Source organism: Alexandromys fortis, unplaced genomic scaffold (assembly GCF_014885135.2).
Source record: "Alexandromys fortis isolate MF-2015 unplaced genomic scaffold, M_Fortis_MF-2015_v1.1 scaffold_29, whole genome shotgun sequence".
Lineage (NCBI taxonomy): Eukaryota > Metazoa > Chordata > Mammalia > Rodentia > Cricetidae > Alexandromys > Alexandromys fortis.
In genome coordinates this window covers 2,913,171-2,927,932 of record NW_026067891.1, presented here as the reverse complement: position 1 = coordinate 2,927,932, position 14,762 = coordinate 2,913,171, and the positions used below count along the sequence as shown (strand labels likewise).

Sequence of the window (14,762 nt, the reverse complement as noted above, 5' to 3'; positions counted from 1 at the left end):
AAGAGGAACATGAGGTTCTGGGACTCCCCAGAACCATATTTTGCCAAAGGGGTAGAAATAACATCCCTGCTGTGAATTCCACTGGGCCAGCTCTGTCCAGGTACCTGAGGGAGAGGGCCAAAAACAAGGACAGCCAGGTCACAGAGTCACAGCTGGACACTGCAAAATCTTAGTGACAATGCATAAAGGCCCAAACATTCTGCAACATGAATTACGGGACAGCCATCCTGTGTTTCCTGAGAATTCTAGGAACAGAATTAAGGGCACGAAGGCAGTGGATTAAAATCTGCACGTATGCTTTGACATTCTTCAGGTATACATCTACTTCTGATTCATAAATTAACTAGGAACATGAAAGCCAAGTTTCAATGCAAAAAAAAAATACACCTGACAAGAAAAACAAATTCTCAGAGACTATTTCAAAGGATCAAACTGCACTTGTCAGCCTTCTCAGGCCGTGAGATTCCTCTGACCCTTTGGAGAGATTTTCTCTAGATATAGAGTCCGACAGCTGCCCCTGGCCATGTCAGGATCTTAGCAAGGGAGGCTGAGCTCTCTGATAGTTCCTCTGGCCACTGCTTGTTTGGGAGAATGTGAGCAGGATGGCCAAGTCATTCCTGTGGAACTGTAACTAAGTATAGCTGGGTGGCTATGGCGTTTCTATGGGCTCAGTGTCCCTCTTGAAGAGGCAACAACCAGAGACGGTCAAGTGCAGACACAGTCTGTTTCCCACAGGCCCCAAGCTGTCAGGAAGCCACTGCTCCAGAATGAGGGGATACAAAGGCACAGAAAGACAATTCTCCTGGAGCTGCTAGTAGCTAGCCTCTGGGTGAGGAGCTCCCCTTTACTTTGCTCCTCGTAACTAGTGAGAAAGAGGGCTTGCAACAAGACTCATGAAATTTATCTTCTTCTTTTTTACATGGCTTTGGGAATTGAACCCAAGGCCCATACATGCTAGGCATACACCCTACATTCCCAGAACTTCTTAAAAAAAAATTGAGATACAGGCTAAGTTGAATCTTCTGCCTCAGCTTCCCGAGTAATTGTGAATACAGGCCTGCAGCACCAGGACGAACTAAAGTCTCTTTAGAAGCAAAGAAAACATCTTCAAAGCTTCCACAGAGAGAAAAGCCATGAAGAAACAAAGAAGTTAGATATAGCAGCAACTCCAGTACCAAAGGCTGTGACCAATGACTACAGAAAAATCTAAGGAAAATTCACAACCTTGACCCAAACCAACCAAAGGACACTCCCACCCAAGGTCTCTAATTTCCTTCCCTTCTCAGGAAGCTCACAGAAAGATATGCAAAACAAAAAGAGGTAAGACAGGAGAAGGCTGGGGCAGGGAGCGGGCTGACACGATCTCTGAAACAGAATACACAGGGTGTGGGGGGCCGGCATGCAAGGACCCTAGTTGTAAAGCCAGGAGACACCCTGTACAAAACAGCAGGAATGCTCCCCCGTGGCCCCAAGAGAGGGCTGGGCAGTGAGGACAGGCTGAGATTCGGAAGATAGCAAAGAGCATAGAGCAGCAACAGCTTGTCGTAGGGAGGAAACACACTACCACCTGAGGCTGGCCCAACGGAGGCTGTCAGTATCTTAGACCTGAACCCTCACTTCGTGAAGCCTCCAGGAGCCAACTGGAGGGCAGAAGCATAACTCACCTTTTATACCAGGAAATCGACAGCAGCCAAACTCCAAAAAACAGAAGCTGGCCTTTAAAACTCTAGGTGGTGGTGGCGCATATCTTTAATCCTAGCAATCGGGAGGCAGAGGCAGGTGGATCTCTGAGTTTAAGGCCAGCCTGGTCTACAGAGTGAATTCCAGGACAGACAGGGCTACACAGAGAAACCCTGTCTTGAAAAGCAAAATAAAACAAAACAAAAACCTAAAGCAAAAAAAAAAAAACCTAACGACTCTAGCGAAACCTATTCCCACCCTCTCTTCTCTCCATGTGAGTCACTGGGCAGGCAGCCGCCAGTCTAAGAGACTGACTCCTAGAGCAGACAGACAGACTCACAGAGACTGTGGCCCATTCCAGCCCTTACAGGGAGTATGAGAGGGCAGAGGGAACATCAGAAGCTACTATCAGCCCCAGGTCCAGGTCTAAACCCACGGCCCTAGAAATTCCGTCCACAACCTCTTCCTCCCCTCAATTGCTTTCTATCAAACCATGAACTATAACTTGAAAGTTTGAATTAAAAAAAAAACCAGAAACTATGACTATGAGAACATTTCATAATTTTCACAAGTGAGCGAGGCTCTGCCTACCTTGCCACCTTCCTGCTGGAGAGCCGCTTGGCTGGGCTGTGCAAAAACCAAACAAACAGGAAAATAGTGTCAGGGAGCAGACCGAAGGACAAGAGGAAACAGGAAGCTTGGGTTGGGGAGATAGCAGGGCACAGGCATGCAGCCCCTTGCCCCAGCCAAGCCGCATGCACAGAATGCCCACTCTGCATGCACGACACCCTTTGCAAAGGTCTTCACAAGGTCTCATCATTCCATTCCTACGACCTCAGAAGAAACCAAGCAGGCTACAGTACCCAACCAAGCCTGATGCCTAAACCCACCAGCTGACAGCACCTGGGTTCGTATCACTGGCTACTGCCATGTCCCCAAATGCTTCTGAAGCCATTACCCCAGTTGACTGGCTATTACACAGGCCCTCCTATATGACAGCAAGGCCTGTAATCATTTTTGCTTGGGTCCTGACACTTCAAACTGCAAATATCTGTAGGGTGAGGATTTAGACACCCTTCCTGGAGCCACCCCAGAGCAATAACACAGACCAGCTCCAGCAGCAAGAGCCAGCCCAACATGCCTCTTCCAGCTCTGGGGCCAATTAGAGCATGGCCTTCCTTCTGAATCTGTGGGCCCAAGGAAGATACAACTGTGTCCAGGAGCAAGAACCACCTGTCTTAGCTCACAGTGGACTCGCCAGCCTCCTTTCCCTCTTCCAAGGGCAGGCAGACAGGCCAGCCATCTACTTATTCCCTTATCACTTCAGCTGGACTCAAAATCACCCTGTGTAGTGGCTCTGGGAAGTACATGGTAGGGATTCATTTTCATTTGCTTGTGATGCTACATTCTGCCAATAGAGGGCACTGGAGAGATGGTGCTAATAGCATAGCACCTAAAGAGAACCGTGGCACCATTTCCACTGGGTTGCTGGCTGCTGAAGGGCTCAGATCTTCTCCTGGGTCCATCTGCCTACTGGATGGCTCCCTCTCCTGGCTGGACTCCTGACTAGCACGATACATTTTAGTACACACTGCTTGTAAGAACAGACTGCTCTGTCTACCTATCAGCCTTGGCACCAGCAAATCCTGCAACAGTTTACAATTCTGAAGATAGATCTCTGAGTAAATCAGACAGCTCGGTTTCTATAAAGTGCATTGTTTTTACAGATACTCCAAGGTACCTGAAGAACACACTACAAACACCTGTGACATAATGCAAACCCTGATGTTACACAGGGAGTTCACGAAGTGTACCCTGCAGAATCCATGCAGGCCAGGAGGCACAATTCAGCTCTCTCACTAGTATTGGGGTGCTAGTACTTGACGACTGTGTCCTAATGAAAGCGAGCCTTGTAGGGTGAGAGATCCCACCCCACTCATGCTGAGCCACATACTAGTCTGACCTCTGCCCCACAAGGCCTAACTGCTATGATCATCGCATCTTAGAGGCAGGTTTTTAGTAGAAAAAAAAAATCTTTGGTGATTGAGACAACATACATGTCTTCTTTAACATGCCTGTAACTCACACCTGTTCATCAGCAGGAAGAATGCAGCTGGCACCTTCCCAGCACTGAACACTGGGCAGGTGAAAGCATGTGTCCTCTACAATGGTAGCCAGCGGGGCTTCTGGAATCAAAGACTGGATTCTCTTACAACACTTCTGCCCACTAGAGCCTGCTGCCTCTGCTTAACAGGGGATACCATCCTTAGCTTCACAGACAACCCGTTTCTTCTCCAGACCCTTCTTCAAGGCCCCAGCCAAAGACTCATCCCTCTACACACTGAGCCAATGGGAAGTTGGGCACGTTGATATGAACAAAGAACCCAAAGAGGTTTCCTATGAGTCTGTGAGGCTGTACTTCCGGAGGTAGCAAAGGGAACTCACTAGAATGCTGGACTCACTAGAACGCTGGTTCTCCTGGGACTGCTCACAGAGACGCAATGGGCAAAGGGCAGAGATGAGCAATGCATAGGTGAGGGAGAAACAGGAGTGTGGGCAAAGGAGCAGCAGGCGCGCATGGAAGGGCAAAGGAGCAATGCCAAGCCTCTGCGTGTGAATGAGAGCAGGCTACAGAACTGAAGGCCCAGGGCACAGGCAAGCAAGACTAACCTAGCATCCCAGAAAACTACTTACAAATTTGTTTTCAGAAACCCATCTTTAAATTCCCCACCTCGGCCTCCATGACCCAGCTGAAGACAATTTTTTGACAAGATGCTGGAGTGTTCTCTTTCATATGGTAGGCTGTTTCCCTACAGGGACAGCAGCTGACAAGGCTGCCACATGCATAAAGGAGAAGGGACATAACAGCAAGCTAGAGCAAGGCATGCAGGGATAGGGTCTGCAGGAAGAGTCCCATTGTCTGAGTGCCTTGGTAGACTAGGTGACCAGAGCAGGAGCACCCAGTGATGGGGAGCACACTGCAGTGGGAGTCTCCCTGGGAGCACAGAGCAAGACCAGGTCCTCCACATTACCTATTCATCTCAAGGTCAGTCAGACGGGCAGAAAGATCTTCGAGGCGGTTGATCTGTTTGTGGCACTGGCTACAGTAAAACTCAAAGACCTCATCAGTGAGGGCGGTGCGCAGCTTTGAGGCAAGAGGGTTGGAGCTAGAAAGACAGAGGGCCAGTCAGGAGAGAGGAGGCCCTGTTAGGCTGTCTCTGCCGGGCATGAGGAGGAGGAGAGAGGAAAGGCGCTGGACAAAAGCAGAGGAAGAGAATGAGTAGTCCAGGTGCTGGCTGTGCTCTGGGGACTACCATGAGCCCTTCCTCAGATCACCTGAGGAGCTTGGGGCACCCATCACCGGGAGCAGCCAGGGCTGCCACCTGCCCTGCCGGGCAATCCACAAGACCACGCAGTGAGGGCTATAACACAAACTCCCTTTAACAGGAAGGTAAGTGCAGACACAGCTTTCTCCCCCTGGAAATCACATGAATGTGACAGCAAAGTGTAGCTCCAGAGGGAGTTCATTTGCTAGGTTTTTGTTGTTATTTTGAGACAGTCTTGCTCTCTCAAAAACTAAAAAATAAAAGGGTACATAGGCACAGTTGTACTTTTGAGATCTGTGTTAAAGACTCAGGATTCTGCCCAGCCTCGTTGTACTGTGATTTTTTTAAAAGAAAATATTTATTTAGGGCTGGAGAGATGGCTCAGTGGTTAAGAGCACAGGCTGCTCTTCCTGAGGTCCTGCGTTCAATTCCCAGCAACCACATGGTGGCTCACAACCATCTGTAATGAGATCTGGTGCCCTCTTCTGGTGGTGCAGGCATACATGGAGGCAGAATGTTGTATATATAATAAATAAATAAATCTTTAAAAAAATATTTATTTATTATGTACACAATATTGTTTGCATTTATCCCTACAGGCCAGAAGAGGACGCCATATCTCATGATAGATGGCTGTGAGTTACCATGTGGTGGCTGGGAATTGAACTCAGGACCTCTGGAAGAGAAGAAGTCAGTGCTCTTAACCACTGAGCCATCTCTCCAGCCCCTGCACTGTGATTCTAACTCAACAAGCTATTAGCATACTAGTGGACCATGACACATCTGTTCCTGGGCACTGAGGTCAGGGAACCAGCCTCATCCTGGGGGAAGGACCCACAGGCTGTGGAAACTAACCTGAAAGTTCAACTTAAAGAAGGGTAGAAAGGAATCCATAAAGTGTAGCATGAAATGACACTTCAGATTGGAAACACCAGCTGGGAATGAGGCAAACTGCACAAACAGGAGAGACTACCATAGCCCAACAGACATGGATGCAGAAATGCCAAATCCTGGAACAAGCCCACTACCTCCAACCAAAGTCCCCAGGATTCTCCCCAGAAGGACGTCACCTGGGGTCACTCAGAAAGCCCACTTCACAGTGGGCTGTTCTGAGGCGGCATGTGAGCGGGAGGGGAAAAGGCTTAGCTTACGGAAAGCCCTTCCAGTATTGGCTCCACAGGCCTGTGCTGCCATGATAACCAGGCTGAAGTGGACAAAATCAGGAACCAGAAAGCAAAAGGGAGATGTGGTCAGTGTGGAAGAGCTGTCCAGCCAGGCCTGGGCCCCCCTGAGAGACAGTGGCTTCCTCGGACTGAATCCTCAAGAGGGGGCTACTCAGGTCTTCAGTCAAAACTAGCCAGGAGTGCGCACAAGTCAGTCTCCTGAGGCACAGCTTAGGAAAGGCAAATGTCTTGTCTCTAAGATACCATAGTTCAGGTCCCTCAAATCTAGAACTTTTCAGAAAATTTGGGGGGACATCAAGACATGGTAGAGCCTGTCTTATGACTCTGAAGTGTCCCTCAAAGCAAGCCAGCGGCCATGAGGTGATCAGGGAGCTGCAGCTTAGGGCTGCAGTGGCTCAGGAGGTTCTTCAAGGTCTGCAGTACACTGCAATGAACAGACAAGAGGAGCTGTAGCAAGCCTTCAGTCTGGGACAGACTCCACACTCGTCCCCATGGCGTCTCGCTACACAGGGGCAGATAAAGCAAGTTTCCTCTGCCCAGCACAGGACCTCACAGAAATCTTTCCCCATAACTAGGCATGAAGGGGGAGTGGACCGTGCACAGTGCAGGGTGTCACCTGGGGGTGAGAAAAGCAGGGTCTCCGCAGTCTAGCTCCCCATTACAGAGGGTCTCCGGGGACAGCTCTGCCTCGCTGCCCTCACCGTAATCTTCAAAGTGTTCCTCACTGCCAATCACCATGACGACAGCCTGGCTGTGGGGGCGGGTTCTACAAAAGATAGACAGAAGCAATTCTGAGTCACAGTCACAGGCACCTGACGGGATGCACACTGTTTGATAAGCCACAAGCCTGCGTCCCATCACCCCAGGAGCCACACTACTAAAACAGGACGGAACAAAACCAGAAACAGGTGAAATCGATTGTCAGTAACTGTACTATGTCATGCCTTCACTAACAGATATGAAATCGCATCACTTCAAAGAGGCTGTTCTTCTGGGGAAAAGGAGACAGTAAAGCGACAGACCATGAGCAGGGCGGTCAGTAGGGTCAGCAGAGCTCTGCTCTTTGGCTGACCGCAGTGCTCCAACAGGGTTGCAGTTTTCACTCTGACACTCATAAGACTCACATACGTGGCCAATGTTAGCAGCTGAAGAACATATCAGTGACACTGCAGGACGAGGCAGGTGGTGGAGGCACACACCTTTAATCCAACCACTCAAGAAGCAGAGGCAGGAGGATTGCTGAGTTCAAGGCCAGTCTGGTCTACAGAGCTAGTTCCAGGACAGCCAGAGCTATATAAAGAAACTATGTCTTAATTTAAAAAAAGAAAATATACATGCACACATATGAAAACTATTACAGATAAACAATGTATGAGTTTTTAAAAACTTTTTTTGGTAGTGTTGGGCTAGAACCTAGGACTTATGCACATTAGGCAGACAATCCTGAAGCCACACCACAACCCAACAGTTTTAAATAAATAACTTACAACAGTGTACTATACTTTTTAAGCATTTTCTTGTCATTTTGTTGTGTCGTTTTGTTTTGAGTCTCACTATGTAGCTCTTGGTTGTCTGCAACTCACTAGTAGACCAGGCTGGCCTCAAACTCACAGATCTGCCTGCCTCTGCTGGGATTAAAGGCATACGCCAGCACTGCCCAGACAACTTTAAGTTTTTAGTGATATATTTATTTATTATTTATTATGTCCATATGCGGTGAATGCAGGGGATCACAAAGATATGTGAATACTATTCCTCTAGCCCTGGTGTCAAGATACTGTGCTAGTGGTGGCACTTGCCTTTAATCCCAGCATTTCAGAGGCAGAAGCAGGATATCCTTATGAGTACAAAGCTAGCCTGATCTGCATAGTGAGCTTCATGACAAGAGTCATATAGTGAGACCCTGTTTGAAAAAAAATGATTTTGTGGCCAGGTAGTAGTGTGGTGCATGCCTTTAATCCCAGCACTTGGGAGATAGAAGCAGGTGGACCTCTGAGTTTGAGGCCAGCCTGGTCTCCAGAGCTAGTTCTAGGACAGCTAGGGCTGTTACACACACAGAGAAGAAACCCTGTCTCGAAAAACAAACAAACAAAATCTCAGAGGACTGAATTAAGGTTTATCTCTTATAATTTCTCTGTCTCTACAGCCAGACCCCATAGGGCATTAAATCCAGGAGTGTCCTAGAAAGAAGCATAAAGGGAAGTCAGCTGGCTAGAAACCAGACAAGTGCAGCTCCACAGAGACAATAGGAAGCTATGTACAACCCAGACCATTTCTACCATTGTAAACAGTACAGTTTAGGGAATCCACAAGACATACAGACACACAGGAACACACACATACACACACAGCATGGGTACAGACCTGCCTGGGAGCAACAGCAATGCACCATGGTCAGGCTCCTCCATCGTGTCTAGGCACTCTGAGGGCACAGCTGAGCCACCAGCACTATCAGCATCCCCTTCAGGGTGAAGCTCAGGGTGCACCAAGGTGCTGGTGTCCTCATCTGTGAAGGTCTCACACTCACTGTAGGTACTCTCAGACCCCATATATGCGCTGTCGGTCACCTCATTGGCCTAGGAGAGAAAAGCAACAGTTAGCCTGGGCAGCTATGGAGGCCACACTGCAAAGAGGACATGGCACCAGTAAAAATAACAACCATATCCCTAAACATCAATGTTAGCTTATAAATTAGGACTCAGTATGTGTGCATGCACGCGAGCACACACATACATTTGTTGCAGGCTAAACACAGGATCTCTGAGATGCCCTATGTGTTCTGCCATTCAGCTGCACCCTCAGTCCCTTATATTTAAAATGAAAAGGAAAAGACAAAATTATGCATAAAGGTGGGCATGGAGGAACCCACCTGTATTCCCGGCACACAAAAGGCAAGGCAGGAAGACCATGAGTTGAAGGTCAGCCTGGGTTAATAGAAAACTTTTTGTCTCAAAAAAAAAAAAAAATCAAAAAAATTCAAAAGTAGAGTCATTTTAAAATCAGTTGAATAATAATAAATCTAAAAGATACAAAGCATCCTAGAATCACAAATATTCCCAACAGAACCGCTTGTTTTGTGGCCTTCAGCATGAATATTACTTACAGTAAAGGAGTTAACACGAGTGTAAGTATGCCTTTTAGAATGATGACATCAACGGCTGGCCTGATGGCTCTGTGAGCAAAGGCACTAGCCACCAGGCCTAATGAGTTCAAGACACACATGGCGGGAGAGAAGAGGCTCCCCAAAAGTGCCCCTTGACCTCCACACACATAATGTGGATGTCCCCTTCATAAACACATATAAAATTAGTAACAGTAAAAGTGTAATAAAGATCAAATTAAGATATCATCATCAACAACTATTTTGTATGTTTAGGCTACTGCTGATTTTTTTTTTTTCCTTCTTTGGTTTTGGTTTTTCAAGACAGGGTTTCTCTGTGTAGCGCTGGCTGTCCTGAAACATGCTCTGTAGACCAGGCTGGATTCAAACTCTGAGATCCACCTGCCTCTCCTCCACCAGTGCTGGAATTAGTCAATTATCTAGCCAATTGTTATCGTTCAATGTCTGTTTCCTCAATTGTACTTGTTTTCCCTATGGACAGAACATGGCACAGGGCCCAATTTATGGCAGTCTAATTTAAATAATACTAACAAACTTAAAACTAAGGGATAAAAGAGGGTATTTCTACTTAAAAGTTCAATTTTAATATCAACAAAACTGCAAGTTAGGATAGTCTCTGACATTTCATATTCAGAAGATTCTGAAGTTAACAATTTGTAAATAGGATTTTAGAAAACTTGCAGTTCTAGCAGGAAAAAGATGCCCTTTGTCCCTGAGGTCTGGTGTTCCACGGAGTGTGAGGACAACAGCCATGGCGTCCAGCTGAGCCTCTGGGTGATGAGAAGCCAGCTGCACTCTTGTTAACTCCACTAACAGCCTGTGACCTGACACACAAATCAAGGCTGGAGCTTCAGCCACAGAGGGAGCTATAAGGACTTGTCTTAGGGTTCCAGTGGGTGACATGGGTGGGCACTTATTAGAGCAAGGAAGGGAACAAGACTGCAGAGTTCTTATGCCTCCAAAGGGTACAAAATTCATCAATACTAAGTAATTTGTAGAAAGCAGTCAAGTCAAAAACCTAAAACCAAAGCCAGACAACAGTAGTACACACATTTAATTTCAGCACTTGGGAGACAGAAACAGGCAGTTCTTTATGAGTTCAAGTAGACAGCGTGGTCTACATAGCTCCAGCCAAGGCAATATAGTGAGACCCTGTCTTTAAAAACAAAACAAAACAAAAAACCCAAACAAGAAAGTGACCTTTACAGTCCAGTTCTGTTTTACCCATGCACCTAAGCAGCTCTCTCCTGAATGAGGCAGGCCAGGACTCCATCCTGCAGAAGCCAGTTCAGAGAGGCTAGCACAGCAGGCAGGCACAGGCAACTGTCCAAGACCTGGCCTATACCATCCTGTGTAGACTCCTGATGGTCCATGAGGGGAGGCTGATAGTCGCTTACCCAGGCACTAAGAAAACCCTGTAGATTTCCGGGGAGAATAAAAACAAAGACTAGACACAGTTCATTAGTAGTAGCAAAAACTTCTAAAAGAATGTTGGCCCTTGTGCATAAATACGGCCCCACAAGAGACCATGCTCAGCACCAAGTTGTGGATCTTAGACAAAGGAAGCAGGTAGATCTGGGAGCTGGACAAGACCCCAACACTAACCTGGCAGGACCTTCCCAAGACCTCATAACAGGTTGTTGCTTATGTAAAAGGTGGCCTTGAGGTAACTTTAAAATCTTTAGACATATTTTTGTTTTATGTGTATGAATGTTCTACCTTTATGCATGCATGTGCACAACATGTATGCTTGTTGGTTCTCCTGGAACTGGGGTTGCAGATGGTTCTAAGCCACCAAATGAGTGCTGAGAATTGAACTCAGCCCTGATTCAAGGCAACAAGTGCTCCTAACTGCTGGGCCATCTCGCCAGCTTGAGGCAGCTTTTTATTTATTTATTTATTTATTTATTTATTTATTTATTTATTTATTTATTTTTTTTTTTTTGGTTTTTCGAGACAGGGTTTCTCTGTGGTTTTGGAGCCTGTCCTGGAACTAGCTCTTGTAGACCAGTCTGGTCTCGAACTCACAGAGATCCGCCTGCCTCTGCCTCCCGAGTGCTGGGATTAAAGGCGTGCGCCACCACTGCCCGGCCGAGGCAGCTTTTTAAAAAGCCAACCCAGAGTGGGTTTTTTTTTTTTTTTTTTGGTTTTTCGAGACAGGGTTTCTCTGTGGTTTTGGAGCCTGTCCTGGAACTAGCTCTTGTAGACCAGTCTGGTCTCGAACTCACAGAGATCCGCCTGCCTCTGCCTCCCGAGTGCTGGGATTAAAGGCATGCGCCACCAGCGCCTGGCTTCCAGAGTGGGTTTTTTACAGATCTTTTTTTTTGTCTCCTGTTGCTTTGTTTGTACATTTTTTTTTTATCTTAGTGGCCTTTTGCTTGTTTATTACGGTTTCTGATTAGTGTTTTTATGAGTTCTGTTTTTGTCTGTATGTGTGTCTCAGGGTGTGTGTTTCTGCACTTTTTCTTTTTTTTTTTTTTCTTCTTTTTTTGGTTGCTTTCTAAAGGAGACAAAAAGAATGCCTGGAGTTGGAATGGGTAGGGAGAGAGGGAGGATATTAGAGGAAATGGGGGAGGGGAACCATGACTGAAATATACTATATGAATTTTTAATTAAAAAATAAAAATATCTCCAGGCCTTGGTGGCGTACTCCTTTAATCTCAGCACTTGGGAGGCAGGGGCAGGTGGATCTCTGAGTTCAGAGCCAGGCTGGTCTGTGGTGTGAGACCTTGTGTTGAAACAACGAAAACCAGATGACTCATCCAGTACAGGCACTTGCCATCAAGCCTGACGACTGGAGTCTGACCCCAGGACCCAGACAGTGAGCGCCATACCTGCTGTAGAATGAGCGACCCCTGCCCCACGAATAATGGAATGATTTGTTTTTTAAAACCAGCCCGTGTGTACATATGCCAGGTGCTCACGGCTCCAACCTGGCCACTTGGAACAGGGGTAACGAGTTCTCAGTGGAGTTAGCACATCTCCTCCTGGGGTAGAGAGTCCAAAAGCTGGACTCTACACATTCCACAGAGTTCTCATGAGGCTGAGGGTAGTGTCCCTGGGAGCACAGGCCAAGGACGGCACCATCCGTGGAGTTTAGGCAGAGTATGAGACCAAATCAACTCTACCAACACCAAGGCTCCATCTGGAGCACAGATCCTGGAGGGAGCTGTCCGACACAGTCTTGTTTCTAAAGGAGCACTGTGGAGTAACTGCAGAGCCCCAGTCACAGAGGGGGGACACAGCCGCATGTGCAAACTAACAAGGTCAAAAGGTCCCATCCCCAAGCACTGCAAAAATCACTCAGAATCCTCTGTGGGATATGGGACACAAACATGAAGCCCCAGATTGCTAATGGTCTATACTAGATGCAAGTCAGCCACAAAGGAGGAAGACAGACTCTGAGGCAATGAAAGGATAGATGCCCAGCTGAGACCCTGCCCCCGACGGCGCCTGAGACTTGGTTCTTCTGCCAGCCACTACTGTGCAAGGGCCCTGCACAGGTGCCAAAGAGCTAAACAGCAAATCTATTTTCCTAAGGCCCTTCAAAACAGGCACAAAACCCCTCACCCTCGAGCACCGTACTACTACACAGCTCACGACACACACAGCAAGCAGAGTACACAGTCTCACCCACTGGGCCACATCTACCAGCCAGCCAGGACCTGGCTTTGCCCAGAAGACAACAACTTTATATTACCAACTTCTAAAATTTTTACCTAATACCAAAGTAAAGATGAACTCACTTTAAAATCAAAGTGCCTTAAAAAGCTTCCAAATGTATCGTTACAATCACTAGGTAACCAATCATCTAAGGCACCAACCGACAGATGAGATCCTTAGTTCAGTCTATCAGGTATGGCTAACAATGCCCGGCAGCTCACGTAGTCCAGGCTATGGTTCCACCCTTCTCAAGCCTTTCTCTCCATAGAAATAGAATTCAGGCACAATGCAGGCACAGTGCACTCTCAGGTCTCTCCTTACCCTCAGATGATGGCCAAGCATCTTCACAGGCCTGTCTCTGAGCCCAGGCTCTGGGAAGGGTGTGTTGTTGTTGATGACCTCCTCCTCATCATGTGTCCCAGCTCACCAAGTCGCTGGCTTCTCTTCACTGACTGTCACCTTCCTGTTTGTTAGCTGTGCTGGTGTTCCTGCAAAATCCATGTGCCACCTGACGGCACATCACCACCTCAGAGAAAGTTTAACCTGCTCCCAGACACGCTCCGTTAAGCTGCTGCTGGCCAGGTGGGGAGAAGCAAAGTCCAGGAAGCGTCCTTGCTGGTCTTAAACAGGCAGGGAACAAAGCAGAGCTTGGCTGTACACTTTAACCTTTCTGATAACAGTTTGTACAAAAGACACATTCTCATCAAAAAGAGTGGTCTCTCCAGCTCCCAGCAGTGGGAGAGGAGGGAGGCACACAGAAAGCACAGCCAGAACAGTTCTAGGACACCCTTATCTTCTGGTCCTGCTTGTTCTTGTGGTGACTTCCTCACTGCCCTTCCAGAAACCATGATAAGTGGTCTCTACCCACCATGCCGGTCCTCCCTTGGCCTGCTCAGATTCTTGGACAATGAGCTTTCTTCTCATGATCATTCCTGTAAACATCACCAGCAGCTTAACTCAGCTCCTTAATTCTTCCCTGCCTCACTTAATTTTTTGCTATTGCAAGCGAAACACCCAAGAGGTCCCCAGGAAAGTGGCAGTAGGAGCCAGGACCACTAGGAGACCCTAACAGAGAGTGCGCATGAGCAAGTAATGGCTCATGTACTCCTGCCAGCATGTGCTTACAGACACCAAGTTCCACTAGAATTGCAAGTCTAACAGGAACTATCTGCAGCAAATCAGTAAAAGGCTAATCGTCTCTAAGTACCAAATATGACATCTGGATTTGACATATAGATCTCCACTTTAAGAAGATGTTGGAAGCTGGGATCTCAGCCCTTGGGAGGCAGAGGCAGGTAGATCTCCGTGAATTCAAGGCCAGTTTGGTCTACATAGCAAGTTCTAGAACAGCCTAGAACCCTAGAGAAACCCTGTCTCAGAAAACTAACAAACCAACAAAAGAATGTTTGACATATGTTTGATTTTTTGTTTTTATTTGTTTGTTTTTTAAATGTGTAGTTCTGACTGTCCTGCAACTTGCAGTGTAGACCAGGCTGGCTTGAAACTCAAGAGATCTGCTTGTCTCTGCCTCCTGAATGCTGGGATTAAAGGAATGAGCCACCACATCTGGCAACACTTTTTTTAAAGACAGGGTATCATATGGTCCAGTCTATATAGGCTTTGAACTCACAATGTCAACAAACGTTACTGAATTTCTGATCCTCCTGTTTCCACCTACCAATCAAGAGGATTGGAGCCTGTAACATCATGACTAGCTATTTGATTTAAAGAAAAAACTGTAAGTTTGTAGCAGTACCTAGTTCTGAGAACAGTACCTGCAAACCTGAA

General features: G+C 47.1%; 1 protein-coding gene across 4 annotated transcripts in view; it reads right to left on the bottom strand.

The window, feature by feature from the left end:
• Rab11fip3 (RAB11 family interacting protein 3) overlaps positions 1-14,762 on the bottom strand; it is a 77,821-nt gene that overhangs the window by 16,986 nt on the left and 46,073 nt on the right. The window contains exons 4-7 of one of the 4 annotated variants that reach the window (XM_050128223.1): positions 8,555-8,766; positions 6,807-6,956; positions 4,713-4,847; positions 2,272-2,307 (exon numbers count right to left, since the gene is read on the bottom strand). In XM_050128223.1, the coding sequence (XP_049984180.1) occupies positions 2,272-2,307; positions 4,713-4,847; positions 6,807-6,956; positions 8,555-8,766 (533 nt within the window). The remainder of the gene's footprint in view (positions 1-2,271; positions 2,308-4,712; positions 4,848-6,806; positions 6,957-8,554; positions 8,767-14,762) is intronic. The other 3 variants (XM_050128293.1, XM_050128363.1, XM_050128450.1) reach the window with 3 other exon arrangements.